General features: G+C 37.8%; 1 protein-coding gene across 1 annotated transcript in view; it reads left to right on the top strand.

Annotated features, from left to right (window-relative positions):
• Positions 1 to 19,504, top strand: part of LOC140247278 (uncharacterized) — a 41,641-nt gene that overhangs the window by 3,773 nt on the left and 18,364 nt on the right. The window contains 15 exon segments of the mRNA XM_072326769.1: positions 628 to 665; positions 667 to 682; positions 1,644 to 1,677; positions 1,757 to 1,829; positions 3,027 to 3,087; positions 3,450 to 4,066; positions 4,748 to 4,829; positions 8,771 to 8,856; positions 9,365 to 9,421; positions 10,202 to 11,161; positions 11,974 to 12,183; positions 14,012 to 14,072; positions 14,435 to 14,824; positions 15,055 to 15,140; positions 16,487 to 17,464. Of these exon segments, the coding sequence (XP_072182870.1) occupies positions 628 to 665; positions 667 to 682; positions 1,644 to 1,677; positions 1,757 to 1,829; positions 3,027 to 3,087; positions 3,450 to 4,066; positions 4,748 to 4,829; positions 8,771 to 8,856; positions 9,365 to 9,421; positions 10,202 to 11,161; positions 11,974 to 12,183; positions 14,012 to 14,072; positions 14,435 to 14,824; positions 15,055 to 15,140; positions 16,487 to 17,464 (3,749 nt within the window).

Genomic DNA, 19,504 nt, shown 5'->3' with positions numbered 1-19,504 from the left:
GCCACTGCAGCACATACTGGTGTATTGTTCAGTGTTTCCCTGAGTCCTTTGCAGTTGGACTTGATGATCTTTAAGGTCTTTTCCAAGCTGAGTGATTCTATGATTAGAGGAATTGTCTCAGCATTGCAAAACTCTTAGAAAAGTAAACTAGCACTTCTGTGTGATTTATATCTCCTGAGGTCAGACAAAACTTTTTCTGCGTTCCCTCTTAAGGAAACGGAGAAAAGCCAGAAGGGATGAGAAACCATCTTGAGGTTCTTTTCAACCCAAGCCATCCGATGATTCTTTTGAACTGTCTCTTAAGTGTATGTTTCTGATAGTAGCTGTTTTTCCACACCACTGCATGTGTATGTGATAAAATCCACGTAAGTAGGACAACCTTCTGCTCCAGAGAAAAGTAACAGATTTGTTGTGAAAGAATTTGATGCCAGGATGGTGTTCCTCAGTTTCTCTTTTGGCACACAGATGTACATGTGCACATAGATGCATGTCATAGTCACAGTGCATTCTCCCAGTGCTGTAGCTTTGTCTGTGTGCTTTTTGTGTTTTCCAAACTTCTGAGATTCCACATTTATTCTGATGTCACTGTTGTCTGTCCTTTCCATGCCTTTCCCTTAATGGATGTAGGAATGCAACGGTCTCCTGAGCAGACACTGAGAACAGGCGGGCGAATCAAGGGAAGGTATTCATTCTGCACAGTAGTATTTTAAATACGACGTGTCTTGTGATGCACCAATACTTGCACATCATAGGTGCTTATTATCTTGCAGATCTGTATCTTGATGATTTAGGCTCTATGAGTTAGAGTGGATTTGGGGCAGCTTTTGTCCTTTTGCATGTTTTGCATGAGTCCCTTATTACTGAATTTGGCGTTTGCTTTTATCCCTTGTGATAGTGTTGGTTTTGGGGGTTGTTTGTTTTGTAATCTGTTCTCCTCTTGCTTAGAAATGGTGATGTAACGGGAAACATCTCTCTAACGGGAGATGAAAAGTGTTGCCGTGATAAGGATGGCAAAACAGAGAAGCTGGGAAGTTTCTCTTCTCGGAGGTGTTCAAGACTAGACTGAATAAAACCCTGACCGACTTCTCCTGACCTCAAAGCTGAGCTGGTTTTAAGTAGTTGGCTGAGAGACTTCCGGAGATCCCTTTTGACCTGACCTATCCTATAGTCTTAGGTGTGAGTTACTGCCTTCACTGAACTGGTAAAAACTTGTAGTATAGCATGCCCTGGTAATGCTCCTTTTGTCTCACGTATATCATTTTTTGATTCACTGTAGAGAAATGCTGGTGATTCTTCTACCTAGGGAGAACCTATAGCTCCTGAGTATGCTTTTTGATTTTCTTTATATTTATAAATATATCTATTTATAATCCATAGCAAGGTAGGGCAGCAAAAAAAAAAAAAAAAAAAAAAAGTAGATATTGTCGATATCTCTGATTTGTTTGTTATTATTTTATTTTTACAATTCAGTATGATTTGAAGAAGCATTTGTTTTGTAAACACTTTCCTTCATGCTGTTTTTATTGAATTGGCCACTTCAGCTTTCCGTACTAGTATGAGCTGTTTTCCATGTTAAATGTCTGCATTGGTTAACGTTTAGTATGCAAGATCTAATTTCAACACATCGATTTCTATTTGAACAGCAATGGATGACATTTCCCAAGGAGACTCAACAAGGTGAGTCTTTTGAAAATACCAAACGCTTATTTGGGGATGATTTGAGAGGACCAGTACTTACTTTGCTTTGTTTTTGAAGAAGTTCTGAAAAAGAGGGCAGTAATGACAGTTGGCATACTTCTGAGGAAGAAGAACTGGATTTTACAGCCAAGGTATGATGCCTTTAGAGGAAAATAGTTGTATAAAATAAGTGATTTGAAGGCAGTTTCCTCTGAGATAGAAGGAAACTCTTTTTCCAGCCAATTCTTTTTTTTTTTTTTCTTTTTTTCTGTATAAGAAGAGTCTCTCATCTGCCAACCTTTCTTCCGCTCTAAGTTTTTCCTAAAAACTTGTTGCTTTGGCAGAACATGCAGTAGATTTGTGGTTTGAGGCGAAAGAGGAGTAGATATTTAGATAAACTACCCCATTGTATTAGTTGTTCATCGAGTGAGATTTGCAAACCCTAGGAGCTGATAAGTTAATAACTAACCTATTCTGTTCTCTTTCAAACTTCACTATTGTTTCCCCTAATTTAAATGATAGAATGATAAAGAACATGATAATGGAAAAGAACATTTATTTATCAAAATCTAGTGAAATTGTTCATCACCTGGTTCTCTTTCCTTCCTCACTAGGTTCCTTGAGTGCTTGATGCTTGAGCTGCTCAAATAATTATTCTTTATTTCTTTCTTCCTTCTGTGGGATGACATTCCATGCTTGTATATGATCTCACACTGCATGATTTTCTTCATTTTTTTGAATACCTGGATTTTACTCTTTATAAGCTCCATGTGCTGATCCTGCTGTTTTTATGAAAGTTCCTAAGGATTACCAATTTTTTCAGTGATGTCTGGAGTATTTGGTTTGTTGAACTGGGATTCTGCAGTGATTAGGAACTTTAGTTTGGTAGTTCAGCGCACTCTGTAATGCTGGAGATGTAAGCATGTGTACTTTAAAATTTATTCTATTTTCTTGCACTGATTTTTAGGGGAAGTGATTCATATTTCTAGCATTATTTTGAAATTTACAGACATTTCACTAAGTGGAGTTGTAGTAACTAATTTATTCTTCAATCTTCAGGAACTTTAATTTATGCCAAGTGTAGTTGTAGTTTACCTATGGATTCAAATACTTTCTTAGAATTGCTATGCATCTACAGATAGTTTTGAATAGTCACTGTCTTGTATACAAGAGGAATGTTTGTGTAATTAAAGTTGAAGGATCTAGCAAGCATCTGAGTCCTTTCAAAAGGAGACAGCCTGGTTGAATTTACTATTCAAGATCTGATGTAAGTAAAGGATTTGCCTTAGAACAAAGAAGCAAACAAAAACAGACCAAATAATTCTTTTAAAATGCATTTTTATTTGCAGAAGCCACAGAAGCGTAAGTTGAGGATGTTAATGAATGTTCTCCAAAAGTTCAGGAATGTTGGTAAGTTATTTGGATATATAATACAATGACATACAAAAGTGAACTTGCTAAGTAATTTCATTTGGGTTTTTGCTGTTGTTGTTGTTTTCACTTGGCTGTAATAATTGAGGAAAGTAGTGTTATAAGAACAGAACAGATGGTCATTTCAGAGTAAAACAAGTAAGATAATGAAAATGACGATACCGAGTCCACTCCTAAGCCTTTGTGTCTGATGTGTCCTTTCCCCGTCCTGCCCTTACCTGGCTTCTTTTCCATACAGTCCCAGATGACTACTTTCCTGTGTTTTAAATGGGTAAAATGCCTGTTGCTATTTATGTAACCCATTTGATTCATATTCCTCTTTCCTTTTCTCATGCTTTAAGGAGGTGGTGATTATTCTAGAATTGAAAACCTTAAGTCACAGAAGAAAAGGCTCAAACAAAAAGAACCAACAGGTGCAAATCTGAAGAGAGGAGAATGCAGAGAGTTGTTGAAACAAGATGTCTCAGATTCAAGCAGCCTTGAGGAAGAGGAAGAAGTGGAGGAAGATGAAGAAACTCAGTCTAATGACATAATGGAAGAGGAGCAGAGAGGTAAAATAGAACTTAAAGAAGAAGTTGATCAGAAATTGGGTTATCTTAGTAATGCTGAGAATGAAGGGGATGCCCAGTGTGGAGCTGGAAGCGTCTCCAGTGATTCTCAGAAAATACTTAAAAAAACTGAAGAAAAGATTGAAGAGTCTGTTGATACTCCTGTGTCTTTTATAGATGTACGTTACGAAAGGTTGCATGATGAAAGCTGCAACAAGAAAAGCATGATACGGAAGATATTTAACAGAAATCAAAGACCAAGCTCCATCATGAATGATGAAGATGCTGAAGAAGGGCAGCGTAAAGAAATACGTATTAAATTCCAGGTAGCACTAAAACAAAAAAGTGTAAACCTTGGCCTAGATAGATGTGAGGAAAATCAAAGGGCAGCATTTTCCTCAAGCACAAAAGTAAGTGTACAGGGATGTTTCAATTGCAAGGGTTTGTTGAGGGCAATACAGGCAAGCAACAGTAAACTGTATTCCTGTTAATACTTATCACATAACTGTATTTCAATCATTGTATTTTGATACTGAAAATATCTTGCTCATAGCCAAACTCAGACATTACTTTCAGTATTTTTACTATGAGATTGCAGAGGTTTTGAAGGAAAAAGATGGGAAACTTCACTCTTTCTGGAATCTGTGGACTTTCTGTTACGTAAAACTGAGGGAATGGATAATGCCCGTTAAATGTTGGACCCATTTAGTGGAATTCATGGGGTAATGACTGGAACTGAAGAAACAAAAGAAAGTTTGGAATGAAATTGAGGGCAGGAAACTAATAAAATTGTGAGCTAGGTAGGCAGAAAGAAGGAATGACTTCCTGAATAATATCAATGAAACTGCAGTTAGATTGACACAAGGAAGTGCTTCTCAGAAGTTTTGCATAGCCAGAGATGAAGTTTACAGCCTGAGGCTCTGCAGTTTAATTGTGCAGATTCCCACTAAAAATTGTAGGCCTTTTGAAACCTTGTTGCACTAGGCTTCATTTTAGTTTTACTCATGAAAACCGTTTTCCAAGCTGTTAATGGGTGGTGAAGTAGATACTGATTTCTGTGCTTTTCATCTGTTTTGGTCAATCTCTTTTAGAAGGAGTCACCTAAATGGAACGAAGAAGAAGAACAGGAGAAGGAAGTTACTGGAAGGAAGCTGCAAACGGCAGTTTTGGGGGGTATGACACATTCTGTTTGCAGTAATAAACATCAAGTCTGTAAAGCATCAGAAGACACTGCTAATAAGAGAAGTGAGTTTAATTAAGTATTGATCCTGATTGCTCCTCTATAAGTATAAGTGCTCAGTAAATTTAGTAAATGATGATTATCCTCAAAGATAATAAACTTTCCTGTTCCCTGTCAACCCTAGCCTGCTGTGGTAGAGAAAGTTTACAGATTTTATTCCTTCTTCTTCATTCCTAAAAATCACAAATTGCGGTGCTGGCTTCCATATGATTGTGTATGATGCAAGTTTCTTTATAAATTTAGTTGCTGTGTTTGCCTTGATGTGGTCGGAACCAAACAAGAAGCTAGTCTACTGTATCTCGTGTGTGACAATATTGTTTCCCATTCTGATGGATACTATCAGATTAAAAAACTGTTTTTTCAGGGCTTCAGCCAAGAGCAGACCTGAGTCAAACTCCAAGAAGACTTTTCCAGTATCTAACCTTGTTCAGCTGTAAAATGCAGGAGATCATGACCGGTTCAGAGAGAGTTGGGTGCTTTGGTACTCACCGCAGGGTGTCAGAGCAGAAGATCCTATTTCCATTGTCTGTCTCCAGAGCATAGCATGCTGTTGTAGATGTTTTCAGAACGTGTGTAGCTATTGGTCAGATGCTGCACAGAAGGTCTGGCAGAAGCACTCAGGCTGCATGCTCTTTTCTCTTTGTGCATTTTATGTTCAAAGAGATTTTTTTTTGCAAAAACATGAATAGTCATCATCCAGGCTGGAATCGGCAGTTATGGCTTTTCAGAGTGGATGCCATTGCTCCTGTCTTGCTCATTCCTGCAACTCATTTCCTTCTCATTGCCAAATATACCAATCTGTAGAGGGGCAGTAGGAATCATGTCCTGTGTCTGATTCCAGGCTAGGAATCTTCAAACAAAGCTGTCCAGGAGCTGCAGGTGGGACAGAATGGGCGATTCAGAGGCTTATGCTTCATTTAGCATGATCGATTATTTAGCTGGCTTTTTCTCTACCTCTGTGGCAGTTGTTTGAAAACATGTATTGCATATGCTCTTCCAAAGCCATCTTCTCATGTTTTGTTTAAACTGGCCGCTGAGTTTAGAGCTAGGGGAAGGACATGGGAAAGAGAGTTTAGGTGGGAGGTAGTGAGTGGAAGTAAGTTGGCATAAATTCCTTTTGGTTGGAAAAGAAGAATAAAAGCGAAGCAGCTAGATCGTACGTTATACATGGGAGAGTGTATGTCTAACCTTCATGGGTTCTTAGTTTCTTCATTCTGATATATGTGAATTTAAGTATTTGTTAGCGAGATACAAAACAGTTCCCTATTAAGGTCTTAGAATTTCTACAGCGAGCCCCCAAAATTTACAAATCAGGTGAAAGCCTATATAAGCAAGCATATGAAGTAGATGACTAGATAGAGTTCAGAAACCTATTGCAACTTCTAAGTATGGAATGGAAATTGCTCCAAGCTGTCTGACATCCTTGTCTTGGGAAAAAAGGTACCGTTTCTTTTGACGACAATAGAGGTTAAACTTCCCTCCAGAAAAAATGTACGCGTGTTTGCATAAAGAAAAGGAGATTCTCTTCTGCGGTGATAGTGTTTCTGTAAGATGGATGAAAGATGGTTAGAATCATTGAATTATAGAAGCGGACTGGAAAGGACCTTTAAAGATCACCTAATTGCAACTTCCCTGCTGTGGGTAACCTGTTCCAGTGCCTCCTCACCCTCATCAAGAATTTATTCCTTATATCTAATCTGAACTGTCTTTTAGTTTAAAACTGTTACCCTTCGCTCTATCACTACAGGCCATAGTTAAAAGTCTTTCTTATAAGCCCCCATTAATTAGTGAAAGGCCATGATACGGTCTCTGCAAACTCTTATATTCACCAACTCTGTCAGCTTTCTTCATAGGAAAAGTGTTCCAATCCTCAAATTGTTTTTTTAGACCCTTCTCTGGACCTGCTCTAGCCAGAGATTTTTTGTGCTGGGGGCCCCAGAGATGAACTCAGTGCTCCTGGTAGGGTTTTGAAAGAGTGGAGTAGAAGGGGACAGCCATCTCTTTTGGCCTGCTGGCCATGCAGGGCCTCTTTTTTTGTAGCCCAGGGTGCAATTGCCTTTCTGGACTGCAGGCATGCATTGTTAGCTTATATGTAACTTTCATCCAGCATCATCCCCAAGTCCTTTTCCACAGGACTTCTCCCAGTCTGTGCTGATGCTGATGATTGCCCAACCCAGGTGCAGGATCTTGCACTTGGCCTTGCTGAACGTCATAAGGTCCGCTTCTCTAGGCTGTCAGTATCCTTCTGGATGTGATCTCTTTTCACTGACATATCAGATAAACCACTTGGCAGCACTTCCCTATCTACCAAAGAATACATCCATCATATTTCTCCAATGTAGTGAGACGAGTGTACTGTTTGAGCTCAGGTCAAAGGTCTTAAATCAAGGTAGCTAACATCAGTTGCTATTTCTTTATCCTCCACTCTAGTCACTCCATAACAGAAGGTTGTCTAGACCCTGGAAAGTACCTCCTTTCTTAACGCTCTTTAAAAACAAGTGTGGTGTTTCTATTTTTCCAGTCACTGCGGGTTTTACCTGACTGCCACCACTCTTTAAATATGGTGGATAGTGACTTAGCAACCTCGTTTACCCATGATCTTGGAGGTCTTTTCCATCCTTTGTGATTCTGTGTGTTCTAGCTGAGTTCTAGTTTTGTCTGTTTTATGCAGTAATGTGAAATGTAGTCCAATGATGATATAGGACATAGCTAAGTTAGACAGGAAAAACAGTCTTTTCATAGTTCATTTTATGTCAGCATTTCATGTATTTTCTGTTCATCCTTCCTTGTGTCTTTTATTTTAAGTCCATGTATTTTCTCAAAGATCAGGTATTAAGAAGTAGACGTGCAAGTTTCTCTTCAAACTTGTATATTTGGTTTTGGGTTTCAGCAAGCTGTATTTCTTCTGCAAAGCGTTATAATTCCTATGGTACACGTATTTCTAATTCTAAAAGGGTTAAATGAGACCCTTTGTGGCACAAAACAAGGAGAAATGAAAATAGCTAGAGGAATCTAGCCAATTACTGTATAGCATACAGTGTGTCATGTATGTATAAATATATTTCTACATATCACAGAATCACAGAATTATCAAGGTTGGAAAAGACCTAAAAGATCATCCAGTCCAACCATCACCAATGTTTCCCAGCTAAATCATATCCCTCAACACAACATCCAAACGTTTCTTGAACGCCCCCATGGTCGGTCGGTGACTCCACCACCTCCCTGTGCAGTGCATTCCAGTGCCTGACTACCCTTTCTAAGAAGTAGTACTTCCTAATGTCCAGCCTGAATCTCCCCTGGCGCAGCTTGAAACCATTCCCTCTAGTTCTATCACTGATTACACGAGAGAAGAGGCCGACCCCCAGCTCACTACAACCTCCCTTCAGGGACTTGTAGAGAGCTATAAGGTCTCCCCTGAGCCTCCTGTTCTCCAGGCTGAACAATCCCAGCTCCCTCAGCCGCTCCTCATAAGGCCTGTGCTCCAGACCCCTCACCAGCTTCGTAGCCCTCCTCTGAACGCGTTCCAGGGCCTCAATGTCTTTCTTGCAGTGAGGGGCCCAAAACTGAACTCAGTAAACAGTAAACCATTTGAGATTCTTAAAGGTGTATTTCTGACCATTTGTACTGATTTTTCATCAAATTTCCCTTGTGAATGAAAGGGAAAATGCCCTGAGAGAGATTAGTTCACACAGATGCATCTTCAAACTGTATTATAATATTATGTTCAAATTGTAAATCATACACTTGAGAGGCTGTGTGAGTTTGTGCTGTTTTCTCACAAATGCACAAAAAGTACAAAAGGATGTACTCTAGGTATAAATACTTTGTAATAAGTCATGTTCGTTATAAAGATGTAATTTTTTCACTGTAGGTGAGTGCTCGGAATCTATCATTCATGTGTCGTCATCAGTGGAAAAAGAGATGGTCAAGGATGCCAGTGCAAACTATGGGAGGCAGGTATGTGAAACCAAATATTGCGAATTATAATCTGAATTGATAAACTGTATTACGAGTTAAAAGAAAAGAAATCTTGGCAGTCAGGAAACGGCTCTGCAAAATGAGTCTTTCACATGAAGTTCGTATCACCTGATGTTAGATACTGTCTTCTTATGGTTGTATAAAATGCTTGCAGTTGTGATGGATACATACCATTGTCCAGGTCCATTTCCAGCTGGTTTGCTTAAACACTGACCACTGGTTTTCCTTGTGTGCAATTCTGAGAAACAGTGCAGTCATGTGATGGTTTTTTGTTTTTTCCCGTGCAAAATGCATACTCAGTTGGGAGCAAAATTTTATATCATGCGATTATTTCTTTGACAAAGCATGCCAGCTTTTCCTCTGCATGTGAGGAAGATCAAGTAAAGACCTGAAATATGGTCTGTCAGTGCTTTCTCTGCCCCTGCAGACAAATATATTCTTGTCTGATCAAGTTAGTAAGTGTTTGAAAATATTTTTTTTTTTGAAGGCCATTATGGAGGAATATAAGCTAGGCATCCTGTTTGTATTGGGCATACGGGACTGGGTAGGGATCTTCCGTGAGTGTCTGGAGTCTTCTGTAATACCTCAAGGGAAGTGGAGGAAGTAATATCCTTGCTCAGATGGGAGCACAAACCAAGGATACTGTTGCAGGGACTGTGAAGTCAGAGATAATGAGAAGGCTGGAGAGAGGAGCTGGTCAGTGGGCTTGAGGCATGGTACAGTTTTGATGGACGTCTCAGTTCTTGATTTTGGGCCAAGGGCAGGAATGAACAGGTTTTCCTAGTAAATATTGGTCTTGGGAGATTGGAATGGAATTTAATACTTCTGACTCTGGGGAGCATAAGTGATTGTAATGTAGCCAGTCCCTTGTGGTGGATAGTAAAAAAGCTTGTTATGATCACTCCCGCTATGTTAACTCAACTAGCAGGGGGTTTAAAGTGACAGTCAGTAGAAAGTAATGGAGTATGGGAAAATTTGGGCAGTTGTGTTTTACGTTGTTACCGATTGTTTTGTTGGTTTCTGTTTGTGGTGGTGGTGGTGTTTTTTTAAAGTAAAGTACTAAAACATAAACTGCTTGGTGATACCTTTTAGCCTGCCTACTCTCTGTAGTTGGTAAAAGCAATGCTTGTGTTCGGAGAACTCCAGCTGAAGAAAAACTATTGTTTCTAAACTAGATCCTTCTATTTTGAGGGAAAAATAAATAAGGTATCTTTATTTTGTTGTTGTTGTTGTATGATGGGATGAGTTTGCAATGTAAATTATATGGCTTAACCGTCATTTCATTTTTCTTGGCAATTCTTCTGTCTTTACCTGCTTCCTTAAGGATAAATATGTTTTGGAAACAACCAACTTGATAGAAAATACAGCACATGAAAAGCAGACTGACAAAGCAGAAATTTCTCATCAGGAAGCCCTAGCAGAAAATGAGGAATCCCACAGTGCTGACAAGCAGTTAAATCTAAAGCCGTGGGAAGAGAGATACGAAAGGATGTGGGTTGAAGAAGAGAAAAGGGAGCTGAAAACAAATTTTAAAAGCGTTATGGCAGAGTTGAAGCAGCTGTTTGGTGAAATTAATGAATCTGAGGAAACTACATCCGTTGTGGCAGAAGTGTCAGGAGATGACTTCAAGGAAGAACTGAAGAGTTTTTGTGTTTCATCTAGTGTGACAGAGTCAAGTAATAAGTCAGAAAGTAAAAGTGAGTTTGGAGATGTGAAACTTAACGTAGACCTAAAAGAACCCAATACAGAAATTGTTGTTACGAGTCTCGGTGTCCTTCCGGATCACAAGAACTTAAGTGCAAACGTGGAAATTACTGAGAGAAAACCAGATGAAGAAGGCTGCACTAATTACACAGATAATTCACAAGCACATCTAGCAACAGCAGTGGAAACGGAAGAAAATGAGAATGGGATCAGTAGGAACGTAGAGGTAAGTCCTGAATATTCCCTGAGACATTGTTTAAAAACAAATAGTTTGGATGACATCTCTAATATTCTTCCTCAAATAAGACCTATTTCCACAAATGATGAAAGTACACTTGGTTCTGTAAGCAAGAAGAAAACTGGCAAGGACATCTGTCTTAGTGACAGTGTTTCCAGAGACTGCCTTATCAAATACGAGGAAATAGGAGAAACAGGAATCGAAAATCTTTTCCCACATGCTCAGCAACCTTGTGGCATGCTGGAAAGGAATCTGGACGAAGAACTAAAACAAGACGTGGAAAGATTTAAGAGTAAGGTAGGAATGCTGCAAATGGTATTCCTGGCTTTGGAAAAAGAGAAGGTACAGCTACAAAAAGAGGTAGAAGTTCACCTGCTGCTCCTTATTCTTTAGTCTTTCTCAGTATCAATGGTCCTGTTCATGTTAGCTATTGATCACTAAAAGAAGTTGCTTTGTGTAAATTGTTTTTTTTTGTTTTAAGAGAAGAACGTTACTCATAACTAAGGAAAGCGGTGGAGAATTGTGCTTTTCCCCATAATGTAATCAGAAGGTTTTGAGAAATCAAAATGTATTGTTTCAGTTTGACAATAGGTGACAGTCAGTTCCAGTGTAAGTAGTCATCACCTCATTACCATGAAAAGAAATTCATACAAGTACACCAGTTTTGATTGTCGATCAGGAAATGAAAATAGCTTCTGAACAGGGTCTTGACTCATCTCTTCGTTTGCTGTGGTTTGTGCATGGTGTACCTCTCACTAGAACTCCTGATTGCTGTGAAGCTGTTTCTGCTTTTGAGTTCAGTTTGGTTTTTTCCTCATCATCAAGGAAGTACCACATCGTACATCCACTCCTATTTTGTGTTTCTACAACTACTGTTGTGTAGTCCATCTGATTTCTTATCCATCAGTAATGCTTTTATTGTTTCTTTCCTAAGGGCTGCTTTGCTTTTTTTGTTTGTTTGTTTGTTTGTTTGTTATACTTCAAATCAAGAGTGAATTTGGAGTATATTTGTTGACTAGGTACATTTTGTAGAGTAATGTTTGTGAAAATTCTTTTTTATTTTACATTCTTTTAAAAGTCAAGCTTAGGTTATTTGGTCTTGGATCTCCTTTAGAATCAGAAAAATATACGAAGCTGAATTTTTCTCTTCGTAGGTTGAGCAGGAGAAAAGGAAGCAGAAACATTTCAAAATGCAAGCAGTGGAGAAACAGGAAGGTCTTGATAAATCTGATACACCAGCGGGCAATATTACCGATCAACCAGTAAAAGAAAAGCTTGCTCTAAGGAAGAACGAAAAAATGATAGAAGAAAAACACACAAAGAATTCTTCATCCGAGGAGAGACCAAAATTACTTGAAATGCCAGTAAAAGGGTAAACTTATAAAATAACCCTTTTTCAAAATTCCCAAACATTTTTCAAAATTCCCAAACATCTGTAAATACAAGGAATCCATTTTTTCTTTCTATGTAAAATCTAAAAACAGTATTAGCTATACATGCGTAAATCTTTCTCCTTTAGAATAAGCAGCTTAAATACTGATGTCACAGCCAATCTTTTGAACTACTTGTTAGTGGTTGCTGATATTCATTTTCCAGAATTAGTAAAGCAAATTTCTGGGGGCACATAAACTGTGTTGTTTTGTTGTTTGTTTTTTTTTATCATGTTAATCTTACCGTGTCTAAAAATCTCTTTGGAACACTGCCCTTATCCTTTAATTTATTGAAAGAAATGAAAATGTTACTCCACACGTGTTAAGCAGTTGTTATAGTCTTAGGGAAGGCTTCTCAAAAGTTTTTGATTCGTCTTGGATAAGTGATGTGCTGTTTTATTTGTGTTACTTGCAGTCATTATGAATCTGTACTATATGGATAATGATCAACCTATTGAAAACAGTGCATTTTTGTTAGTAAAAGTTTATGGTTTACTGTTCACGTTTACCTATCTTGACGTGGAAATACATGTTGAATTTTGTACATCACTTAATGGCTTATTTGTCAGTCTTGTACAGCTCATGTATAAGATGTCTTCCACCACTAATGGAATGAAATTAGAGTTATGTTAAAAGTTTAAAATCGCAGCAAAACTTCTGTATTTGGAAAGGTGTGACATTTCTACAGTTTTTGTCAGTGCTTTAATTCCTCAAATATTCTCTTTTAAATCCCAGATTTTCTTTGAAACGAGAAGAGGAAAAGAGACGTAGAGCTGAAACACAATATGAAGAAACAAGAGAGCAGCTAAAGAGGAAAGAGGATCAATATGCTAGAGAGACAGAGGAGAAACAACAACTTGAGTTGCGTGCAAGGAATTCAGAAACGGAATTAATAACGCTGAGACAGCTCAAGAAACAGGTATATTAAATATACATCTTCTGTTTTTCTGTTTCTTTCAAATTGATATTTTACGCTAGTATGTTCATCTTGTTTGTGAAAGAGGCATTAGATAATTATCTTGGTACATTTTGAGAGCCATTGTCCTGAAACCAGAATGAACAAACAAGTTTGTGATACCTTTTCTCATTTTTCAGAATTCTAGTTTGGTTTGTGCTTCAGGCAAAGCTGCACTTTGAGTTACTTTTCCTAATTACTACTACAGAACTCTGCGCGCATGTGTGTGTAGATGTACGTTTATTGATTGACTGATGGATTGATTTTTCTTCAGAAGGAAATTGCAGTTACTGTTTGTAGTACTCTTTCAAGTATGCTTACATGAATATAAATTTAGGCCTAAATGTTACTGTTTACCTGATAATCTGTAAATTGCCTCAGTTGCCTACAATCAAGACTTCATTCAAATACTTTCTTAGAAGGATTCAAATACTTTCTTAGAATTGTTATACATCTACAAATTACAGACATTTCACTAAGTGGAGTTGTAGTAACTAATTTATTCTTCAAGCTTCAGGAACTTTAATTTATGCCAAGTGTAGTTGTAGTTTACCTATGGATTCTAATACTTTCTTAGAATTGCTATGCATCTACAGATAGTTTTGAATAGTCACTGACTTGTATACAAGAGGAATGTTTGTGTAATTAAAGTTGAAGGATCTAGCAAGCATCTGAGTCCTTTCAGAAGGGGACAGCCTGGTTGAATTTACTATTCAAGATCTGATGTAAGTTAAGGATTTGCCTTAGAACAAAGAAGCAAACAAAAACAGACCAAATAATTCTTTTAAAATGCATTTTTATTTGCAGAAGCCACAGAAGCGTAAGTTGAGGATGTTAATGAATGTTCTCCAAAAGTTCAGGAATGTTGGTAAGTTATTTGGATATATAATACAATGACATACAAAAGTGAACTTGCTAAGTAATTTCATTTGGGTTTTTGCTGTTGTTGTTGTTTTCACTTGGCTGTAATAATTGAGGAAAGTAGTGTTATAAGAACGGAACAGATGGTCATTTCAGAGTAAAACAAGTAAGATAATGAAAATGACGATACCGAGTCCACTCCTAAGCCTTTGTGTCTGATGTGTCCTTTCCCCGTCCTGCCCTTACCTGGCTTCTTTTCCATACAGTCCCAGATGACTACTTTCCTGTGTTTTAAATGGGTAAAATGCCTGTTGCTATTTATATAACCCATTTGATTCATATTCCTCTTTCCTTTTCTCATGCTTTAAGGAGGTGGTGATTGTTCTAGAATTGAAAACCCTAAGTCACAGAAGAAGAGCCTCAAACAAAAAGAACCAACAGGTGCAAATCTGAACAGAGGAGAATGCAGAGATTTGTTGAAACAAGATGTCTATGATTCAAGCAAGCTTGCGGAAGAGGAAGTAGTGGAGGAAGATGAAGAAACTCAGTCTAATGACATAATGGAAGAGAAGCAGAGAGGTAAAATAGAACTTAAAGAAGAAGTTGATCAGAAATTGGGTTATCTTAGTAATGCTGAGAATGAAGGGGATGCCCAGTGTGGAGCTGGAAGCGTCTCCAGTGATTCTCAGAAAATACTTAAAAAAACTGAAGAAAAGATTGAAGAGTCTGCTGATACTCCTGTGTCTTTTATAGATGGACGTTACGAAAGGTTGCAAGAGAACGTAACAGACCTGTCTCCAACAAGAATGAATAATGAAGTATCTGTATTATAATATTATGTTCAAATTGTACGCAAATACGCTTGAAAGGCTGTGTTAGTTTGTGCTGTTTTCTCACAAATGCACAAAAAGTACAAAAGGATGTACTCTAGGTATAAATACTTTGTAATAAGTCATGTTCGTTATAAAGATGTAATTTTTTCACTGTAGGTGAGTGCTCGGAATCTATCATTCATGTGTCGTCATCAGTGGAAAAAGAGATGGTCAAGGATGCCTGTGCAAACTATGGGAGGCAGGTATGTGAAACCAAATATTGCGAATTATAATCTGAATTGATAAACTGTATTACGAGTTAAAAGAAAAGAAATCTTGGCAGTCAGGAAACGGCTCTGCAAAATGAGTCTTGCACATGAAGTTCGTATCACCTGATGTTAGATACTGTCTTCTTATGGTTGTATAAAATGCTTGCAGTTGTGATGGATACATACCATTGTCCAGGTCCATTTCCAGCTGGTTTGCTTAAACACTGACCACTGGTTTTCCTTGTGTGCAATTCTGAGAAACAGTGCAGTCATGTGATGGTTTTTTGTTTTTTCCCGTGCAAAATGCATACTCAGTTGGGAGCAAAATTTTATATCATGCGATTATTTCTTTGACAAAGCATGCCAGCTTTTCCTCTGCATGTGAGGAAGATCAAGTAAAGACCTGAAATATGGTCTGTCAGTGCTTTCTCTGCCCCTGCAGACAAATATATTCTTGTCTGATCAAGTTAGTAAGTTTTTGAAAATATTTTTTTTTTTTGAAGGCCATTATGGAGGAATATAAGCTAGGCATCCTGTTTGTATTGGGCATACGGGACTGGGTAGGGATCTTCCGTGAGTGTCTGGAGTCTTCTGTAATACCTCAAGGGAAGTGGAGGAAGTAATATCCTTGCTCAGATGGGAACACAAACCAAGGATACTGTTGCAGGGACTATGAAGTCAGAGATAATGAGAAGGCTGGAGAGAGGAGCTGGTCAGTGGGCTTGAGGCATGGTACAGTTTTGATGGACGTCTCAGTTCTTGATTTTGGGCCAAGGGCAGGAATGAACAGGTTTTCCTAGTAAATATTGGTCTTGGGAGATTGGAATGGAATTTAATACTTCTGACTCTGGGGAGCATAAGTGATTGTAATGTAGCCAGTCCCTTGTGGTGGATAGTAAAAAAGCTTGTTATGATCACTCCCGCTATGTTAACTCAACTAGCAGGGGGTTTAAAGTGACAGTCAGTAGAAAGTAATGGAGTATGGGAAAATTTGGGCAGTTGTGTTTTACGTTGTTACCGATTGTTTTGTTGGTTTCTGTTTGTGGTGGTGGTGGTGTTTTTTTAAAGTAAAGTACTAAAACATAAACTGCTTGGTGATACCTTTTAGCCTGCCTGCTCTCTGTAGTTGGTAAAAGCAATGCTTGTGTTCGGAGAACTCCAGCTGAAGAAAAACTATTGTTTCTAAACTAGATCCTTCTATTTTGAGGAAAAAATAAATAAGGTATCTTTATTTTGTTGTTGTTGTTGTATGATGGGATGAGTTTGCAATGTAAATTATATGGCTTAACCGTCATTTCATTTTTCTTGGCAATTCTTCTGTCTTTACCTGCTTCCTTAAGGATAAATATGTTTTGGAAACAACCAACTTGATAGAAAATACAGCACATGAAAAGCAGACTGACAAAGCAGAAATTTCTCATCAGGAAGCCCTAGCAGAAAATGAGGAATCCCACAGTGCTGACAAGCAGTTAAATCTAAAGCCGTGGGAAGAGAGATACGAAAGGATGTGGGTTGAAGAAGAGAAAAGGGAGCTGAAAACAAATTTTAAAAGCGTTATGGCAGAGTTGAAGCAGCTGTTTGGTGAAATTAATGAATCTGAGGAAACTACATCCGTTGTGGCAGAAGTGTCAGGAGATGACTTCAAGGAAGAACTGAAGAGTTTTTGTGTTTCATCTTGTGTGACAGAGTCAAGTAATAAGTTAGAAAGTAAAAGTGAGTTTGGAGATGTGAAACTTAACGTAGACCTAAAAGAACCCAATACAGAAATTGTTGTTCCGAGTCTCGGTGTCCTTCCGGATCACAAGAACTTAAGTGCAAACGTGGAAATTACCCAGAGAAAACCAGATGAAGAAGGCTGCACTAATTACACAGATAATTCAGAAGTACATCTAGCAAAAGCAGAGGAAACGGAAGAAAATGAGAATGGGATCAGTAGGAACGTAGAGGTAAGTCCTGAATATTCCCTGAGACATTGTTTAAAAACAAATAGTTTGGATGACATCTCTAATATTCTTCCTCAAATAAGACCTATTTCCACAAATGATGAAAGTACACTTGGTTCTGTAAGCAAGAAGAAAACTGGCAAGGACATCTGTCTTAGTGACAGTGTTTCCAGAGACTGCCTTATCAAAAACGAGGAAATAGGAGAAACAGGAATCGAAAATCTTTTCCCACATGCTCAGCAACCTTGTGGCATGCTGGAAAGGAATCTGGACGAAGAACTAAAACAAGACGTGGAAAGATTTAAGAGTAAGGAAGGAATGCTGCAAATGGTATTCCTGGCTTTGGAAAAAGAGAAGGTACAGCTACAAAAAGAGGTAGAAGTTCACCTGCTGCTCCTTATTCTTTAGTCTTTCTCAGTATCAATGGTCCTGTTCATGTTAGCTATTGATCATTAAAAGAAGTTGCTTTGTGCAAATTGTTTTTTTTTGTTTTAAGAGAAGAACGTTACTCATAACTAAGGAAAGCAGTGGAGAATTGTGCTTTTCTCCATAATGTAGTCAGAAGGTTTTGAGAAATCAAAATGTATTGTTTCAGTTTGACAATAGGTGACAGTCAGTTCCAGTGTAAGTAGTCATCACCTCATTACCATGAAAAGAAATTCATACAAGTACACCAGTTTTGATTGTCGATCAGGAAATGAAAATAGCTTCTGAGCAGGGTCTTGACTCATCTCTTCGTTTGCTGTGGTTTGTGCATGGTGTGCCTCTCACTAGAACTCCTGATTGCTGTGAAGCTGTTTCTGCTTTTGAGTTCAGTTTGGTTTTTTCCTCATCATCAAGGAAGTACCACATCGTACATCCACTCATACTTCGTGTTTCTACAACTACTGTTGTGTAGTCCATCTGATTTCTTATCCATCAGTAATGCTTTTATTGTTTCTTTCCTAAGGGCTGCTTTGCTTTTTTGTTTGTTTGTTTGTTATACTTCAAATCAAGAGTGAATTCGGAGTATATTTGTTGACTAGGTACATTTTGTAGAGTAATGTTTGTGAAAATTCTTTTTTATTTTACATTCTTTTAAAAGTCAAGCTTAGGTTATTTGGTCTTGGATCTCCTTTAGAATCAGAAAAATATACGAAGCTGAATTTTTCTCTTCGTAGGTTGAGCAGGAGAAAAGGAAGCAGAAACATTTCAAAATGCAAGCAGTGGAGAAACAGGAAGGTCTTGATAAATCAGATACACCAGCGGGCAATATTACCCATCAACAAGTAAAAGAAAAGCTTGCTCTAAGGAAGAACGAAAAAATGATAGAAGAAAAACACACAAAGAATTCTTCATCCGAGGAGAGACCAAAATTACTTGAAATGCCAGTAAAAGGGTAAACTTATAAAATAACCCTTTTTCAAAATTCCCAAACATTTTTCAAAATTCCCAAACATCTGTAAATACAAGGAATCCATGTTTTCTTTCTCTGTAAAATCTCAAAACAGTATTAGCTATACATGCGTAAATCTTTCTCCTTTAGAATAAGCAGCTTAAATACTGATGTCACAGCCAATCTTTTGAACTACTTGTTAGCGGCTGCTGATATTCATTTTCCAGAATTAGTAAAGCAAATTTCTGGGGGCACATAAACTGTGTTGTTTTGTTGTGGTTTTTTTTTAATCATGTTAGTCTTACCGTGTCTAAAAATCTCTTTGGAACACTGCCCTTATCCCTTAATTTATTGAAAGAAATGAAAATGTTACTCCACACGTGTTAAGCAGTTGTTATAGTCTTAGGGAAGGCTTCTCAAAAGTTTTTGATTCATCTTGGATAAGTGATGTGCTGTTTTATTTGTGTTTCTTGCAGTCATTATGAATCTGTACTATATGGATAATGATCAACCTATTGAAAAGAGTGCATTTTTGTTAGTAAAAGTTTATGGTTTACTGTTCACGTTTACCTATGTTGACGTGGAAATACATGTTGAATTTTGTACATCACTTAATGGCTTATTTGTCAGTCTTGTACAGCTCATGTATAAGATGTCTTCCACCACTAATGGAATGAAATTAGAGTTATGTTAAAAGTTTAAAATCGCAGCAAAACTTCTGTATTTGGAAAGGTGTGACATTTCTACAGTTTTTGTCAGTGCTTTAATTCCTCAAATATTCTCTTTTAAATCCCAGATTTTCTTTGAAACGAGAAGAGGAAAAGAGACGTAGAGCTGAAACACAATATGAAGAAACAAGAGAGCATCTAAAGAGGAAAGAGGATCAATATGCTAGAGAGACAGAGGAGAAACAACAACTTCAGTTGCATGAAAGGAATTCAGAAACGGAATTAATAACGCTGAGACAGCTCAAGAAACAGGTATATTAAATATACATCTTCTGTTTTTCTGTTTCTTTCAAATTGATATTTTACGCTAGT

The sequence above is a fragment of the Excalfactoria chinensis genome, chromosome 1 (genome assembly GCF_039878825.1).
Source record: "Excalfactoria chinensis isolate bCotChi1 chromosome 1, bCotChi1.hap2, whole genome shotgun sequence".
NCBI lineage: Eukaryota > Metazoa > Chordata > Aves > Galliformes > Phasianidae > Excalfactoria > Excalfactoria chinensis.
The sequence above is the reverse complement of the archived record's forward strand: the minus strand, read 5'-3'. Positions and strand labels throughout refer to the sequence as shown.